Source organism: Rutidosis leptorrhynchoides, chromosome 3 (assembly GCF_046630445.1).
Source record: "Rutidosis leptorrhynchoides isolate AG116_Rl617_1_P2 chromosome 3, CSIRO_AGI_Rlap_v1, whole genome shotgun sequence".
Taxonomy (NCBI): Eukaryota; Viridiplantae; Streptophyta; class Magnoliopsida; order Asterales; family Asteraceae; genus Rutidosis; species Rutidosis leptorrhynchoides.
Window position 1 is genome coordinate 537409231 of NC_092335.1, and position 5510 is coordinate 537414740.

Consider the following 5510-nt stretch of genomic DNA (forward strand, 5'->3'; position numbering starts at 1 on the left):
AGTTTTTCGTTGATTTCTATGATGAAGGAGAAGAAGTCACTTTCTAAGGGGAGTGAGTCTTTTATGGCTTATGTTATTGACGCTAAGATAGAGAAGAGATCTGTTATTGATATTCCGGTGGATTCGGAATTTCCTGAGGTATTTCCTGATGAGTTACCGGGGTTGCCGCCGGTAAGAGAAGTAGAGTATAAGATTGAGTTGGTTCCGGGAACAACTCCAATAGCAAAGGCTCCTTATAGGTTCGCTCCTTTTGAAATCAGAGAGATGATGTCTCAGATACAAGAATTGTTAGACGGAGGGTTTATAAGACCGAGTTCCTCATCATGGGGTGCCCTAGTGTTGTTTGTAAAGAAGAAAGATGGTACTCTGAGAATGTGTATACATTATCGAGAATTGAATAAGAGAACGGTTAAGAATAAGTATTCGTTGCCAAGAATCGATGATCTGTTTGACCAGTTACAGGGTGCATCATACTTTTCGAAAACAGATCTTAGATCCGGGTATCATCAGGTTCGGGTTGCAGAATTAGATATACCAAAGACAGTGTTCAGAACGAGATATAGGCATTACGAGTTCTTGGTTATGCCATTTGGGTTAATGAATGCTCCGGCAGTCTTCATGAATCTGATGAACAGAGTTTGTAAACCGTATTTAGATCAGTTTGTTATTGTGTTTATCGATGATATATTGGTGTATTCAAAGACAGAGGCAGATCATGAAACACATCTTCAATTGGTGTTAGAGCTATTAAAGAAAGAATAGTTATATGCTAAGTTCTTGAAGTATGAATTTTGGCTTTGAGAGGTGCAGTTTCTGGGTCATGTTATCTATGAAGCAGGTATTAAAGTGGATCCATTAAAATAGAAGTGGTAGTGGGTTGGAATTCACCGAAGACGCCAACAGAAGTTAAGAGTTTCTTGGGTCTTGCGGGTTATTATCGCCGGTTTATAAAAGATTTTTCTAAAATAGTGGGTCCATTGACCAAATTGACCAGAAAAGATGTAAGTTTTCGATGAACTGACCAACAGGAACATGCCTTTCAGACATTGAAACAATTTTTATGTCAGGCTCCAGTGTTAGCATTACCAGACGGTTCAGACGACTTCGTTGTTTATTATGACGCGTCTATTGCTGGGTTGGGGTATGTATTGATGCAGAGAGATAAAGTTATCGCATGTGCTTCTCGTAAGTTAAAGACACATGAATGTAATTATCCAGTTCATGATCTAGAAATGGCTGCAGTGGTATTTGTGTTGAAGTTATGGAGACACTATTTATATGGTACAAAGTGTGTAATATGTACAGATCATAAGAGTCTTCAATATATTTTCGCGCAGAAAGAACTGAATATGTGACAGAGATGGTGGATTGAGCTTATAAAAGATTACAATTGTGAAATAAAGTATCACCCGAGCAAAGAAAATGTTGTTGCGGATGCTCTAAGTCGTAAGAAAACTGTAGAGACAGTGAAGTTTATGAGAACCGAAATCGTTTCAGACCTTATTGAACAGATAAGACAAGTTCAAGCTCGAGCTTTATTGGAGGAGTATTTAAAGACTGAATTAATGACCAAAATAAAAGACCAATTGACTGACGATTCTCTTGGACTTAAGACGTTTAAGAACCGAATTTGGGTACCTATGCTTGGAGATTTAAGGATTGATCTTAAATGAAGCGCACAAATCGAGGTTGACTGTCCATTCGGGTAGTACTAAGATGTATAATGACTTAAATCCGATATATTGGTGGCCAACGATGAAGAAAAATGTTGCTTAATTGGTAGAAAGATGTCACATTTGCGCACAGGTCAAGGCTGAACATCAGAAACTCTATGGTTCATTACAACAATTGAAAATTCCAGAGTGGAAATGGGATCATATTACGATGGATTTTGTAATCAAATTACCTAGATCTCAGAGAGGTAATGATATTATATGGGTAATTTTTGATCGACTGACAAAGAGTGCACACTTCTTAGCAATAAAAGAGACAGCTTCGTTGAATATTTTGGCATAGTTGTATTTGAAAGAGATAGCTAGTCGGCATGGGGTTTCCGTTGTCTATCGTATCCGACTGGGATTCTAGATTTGTGTCTAACTTGTGGAACAGTTTACAGAAGAGTTTGGGAACGAGGGTAAATCTGAGTACAACGTATCATCCACAGACCGACGGTCAGAGTGAGCGTACATTACAGACACTAGAGGATATGCTTAGATCCTGCGTGTTAGAGTACGATGGTCCGTGGGATATACATCTACCTTTGATTGAGTTCGCTTATGACAATACTTATCATTCGAGTATTGGTATGACGCCTTATGAAATGATGTATGGTCGCAAATTTAGAACACCGACTTATTGATTAGAAGCCGGAGAGAAACAGTTTGCAGGTCCAGAATTAGTTCAGATAACAGAATTAGTTCAGATAACAGCAGACAAAGTAGCGATAGCGCGTGAAAAGTTTAAAGCAGCACGTGATAGATAGAAAATGTATGCTGATCCACATAGACGTCCGGTAAACTTTGAGGTCGGAGATCGTATTTATTTGAAAGTTTCATCGTGGAAGGGAGTTATCAGATTTGGTAAGCGAGGTAAGTTAGCTCCGAGGTACATTGGGCCATTCAAGATTATTCAAAGGGTTAACAACCAGACTGTTGTGTTAGAGCTTCCAGCAGAGTTAGCAGGGATACATAACACATTTAATGTGTGTTACCTTAGCAAGTGTAAGGTTGATGATGAAACTCAACTGGTTCCGTTGAATGATTTGAGGGTGGACCTAAATCAAAAGTTAGTTGAAGAACCGGTTAGGATTGTTGGTAGAAAGGTAACAAAGCTGAGAAAGAAGGAGATCCATATGGTGCTTGTTGAGTGGAAGCATAGCTTAAGATCGAAGCTTACATGGGAGACCGAAGAGCTGATGAAGGCTCGATATCCACGTCTGTTTGACCATGACCAGATTCCGAGGACGGAATCTCTTTAAGGGGGTGGATTTGTAACATCCTCAGATCGGGCCTAGATGTAAGATGACCTTTTTACCCTTATGCATAATTGTGTGGTTAATTATGCTTTTATTTTAGTTGAATGTTTAGTGTTATTTTATTATTTGGTTAAGACCAGTTTGTGACAAGGATCACAGAATTGTGTTCATTTATTTAACTTGGACTCCGTTAGGGCAGTCAAATTAAGTACGAAAGGTATTAGATAACTGGTAAATACCCGTGTGTGATGGAGTATGGTATTTAACCCACATATATAAGCTGGATCAGCTCATTTCCTTCATTTTCTGGAAATTTCTCAAACACTCCGTACCTACTTTCCCTCCTACTTGAAACCCTAATTTCTTAATCTCATTATTAGAATTACAATTGTGTTATAAAGCTTGTTGTCACTGTTTTCGTGATCATTCAAGGTATCAATTCGTGATTTTCAGTTCCAAATTGTTAGATTTGTGTGGTTTTAAGTTAGGTTTTGTCAAAAGTGGATTTAGAGTCAAATTTAGCCAAATTGGTGTTGTTAATGCTTAAAACTAGAGGGTTTGAGTCCCTAAACATTTTCCTAACATGTTGTGTGGGGATTTTGGGTCAAAAAGATGTCTGGAAATGAGATTGAGCGATTTTGGTTCGAACTCCGTCGGTTTCTGCAACTGCTGCACGAAGAACACAACCGTACGGGTGGAGTTTACAACCACATGGGTACAATGTGCACCCGTACAGGTGCATGTGCAACCGTATAGATGCAGTGGTGTTGGTGCAACCGAACATTATGTGTGCAACCGTACAGATGCATGATGCAACCGTACGGATGCATGTGCAATCGTACGGATGTAGATCAGTGATGCATTGTTGTGTAATTTAGCTGTTTCCTAACCGTTATGATGTCCGCGTGACTTATGATAATCAGGATGTAAATTCTGAAAATGCATAAGCATTAAGTGGACTTTTAGTGACACTTTTTGTGGCTGATTTGCTATACTGTGCAGTTTTGTGCTAATGGACAGAAACTAACTTTATTTGCCTTATGTTCAGGTGATAAGGATAAAGAAGGCACTCAGTGATAGATTATCCGAGCTAGTTGCTGGTATTCGGTGAGTGGGTCTATCTCCAGATAGAGTATTAAGTAGCTGACACGCTACTTGTTCAGACTCTTTATACTTATGTTTACATCTAGTATGAATACCATGTGTAGTTAGATATTGCCATGCTAGTTAGGACGATTGAATGACTGATTATCTGTGATCTTATGTGCGCACTGTTAGTTAGACACCAACCGAGGCGGCAAGGTTGGGAACCCACCGAGGCGGCAAGGTAGGGTTTGTGTGAGGTCGACCGTGGTAGCCTGGTCGGGTCATGATGTTACTGATTGTTCAGTATAGCATAGAAGGATGCATGTGTCACATCTGGATGGTTATGCAATGGAATCAGTAAAACGGACTATCGGTAGACTGTAGCCTGATCAGCTAAGTTGTGTGCTCGTACAAGCCGCCTATCCTCATATTGTCAGTTGTTGTTATATGCTAGTTCAAGACGTTAGCATACTTGTGACCCCTTGCATGTTCAGTTGCTTATGCTTGGTCTATTAGATAGTATCCATTCACTTAGCAGTTGTGCTAATTCCCCCATATTTCCACCCACTGCAGGCTTAGGTACTGCTGCTTATGACAGGTGTTGCGGACGGGTTGAAGATATGTTTGACTATAAGATGAACTCTGATGTTTTCTCCCTTGTACTTTTTTTTAGTAACACTATCGTTTTAGAAGGTTGTAATGAATGTTAACTAAGATGATTTCTTAATTATGGTTTGTAGATGTTAACCAGGGTTATTTTGGTAATTATGAACTTTCGCTGTATTTAAAAAAAAAATCAGGGTGTTACAGGAAGTGTGCAGACTTAGTGAGACGATCCACTATAACCCAAATGGTGTCATAACCTCCCACAGTTTTCGACACTTTTGTGATGAAGTCCATTGCAATACATTCCCATTTCCATTGAGGAATTTATTGTTGAGTCAGTAGCCCCGATGGCTTCTGGTGTTCAGCCTTGACCTTAGTGCAAGTCAAGCACTTTTCGACATAGGTAGCAATGTCAGCTTTTAGATTTGGCCACCAATAATATGCCTTCAGTTCTTGGTACATTTTATCTGATCCAGTTGGAATTGAGTACCTTGACTTGTGTGCATCCTCTAACACCAGTTCTCTCAATCTACCAAATTTTGGTACCCAGATTCGGTAAGCAAAATATCATGTTCCATCCCCTTTGATGTCAAATTTCTTATCTAATCCCTTGATAAATTCTACATCGAAATTCTCTTGTTTCACAACCTCCAGTTTTGCATCACAGATATGTGATGTAAGGTTCGTACGTACAAGTATGTTAAGAGATTTAACCCTGAGAGGTTTCTCTCTCTCTTTACTGCTTAAAGTGTCCGCTACAACATTCACTTTGCCAGGATGGTATTGAAATTCACAATCGTAATCGTTAAGCAATTCCACCCAACGTCGCTGTCTCATGTTGAGC

The 5510-nt window shown here is 39.4% G+C and overlaps 1 protein-coding gene across 1 annotated transcript; it reads left to right on the forward strand.

Annotated features, from left to right (window-relative positions):
- The first annotated feature begins 2485 nt into the window (after nucleotides 1-2485).
- Nucleotides 2486-3785, forward strand: LOC139901980 (uncharacterized). Its single transcript, XM_071884639.1, has 2 exons — nucleotides 2486-2920; nucleotides 3711-3785. Exons 1-2 carry the CDS (start codon nucleotides 2486-2488, stop codon nucleotides 3783-3785), a joined length of 510 nt encoding a protein of 169 aa, XP_071740740.1.
- Nucleotides 3786-5510: the final 1725 nt, after the last annotated feature.

What these genes read in the sequence shown, in the direction of transcription:
- LOC139901980 (XM_071884639.1), top strand. Translation starts at nt 2,486, where the DNA reads ATGTATGCTGATCCACATAGACGTCCGGTAAACTTTGAGGTCGGAGAT. An exon ending in AGACCGAAGAGCTGATGAAG is followed by an intron (nt 2,921 to 3,710) that starts GCTCGATATCCA and finishes GCACCCGTACAG; the next exon opens with GTGCATGTGCAACCGTATAG.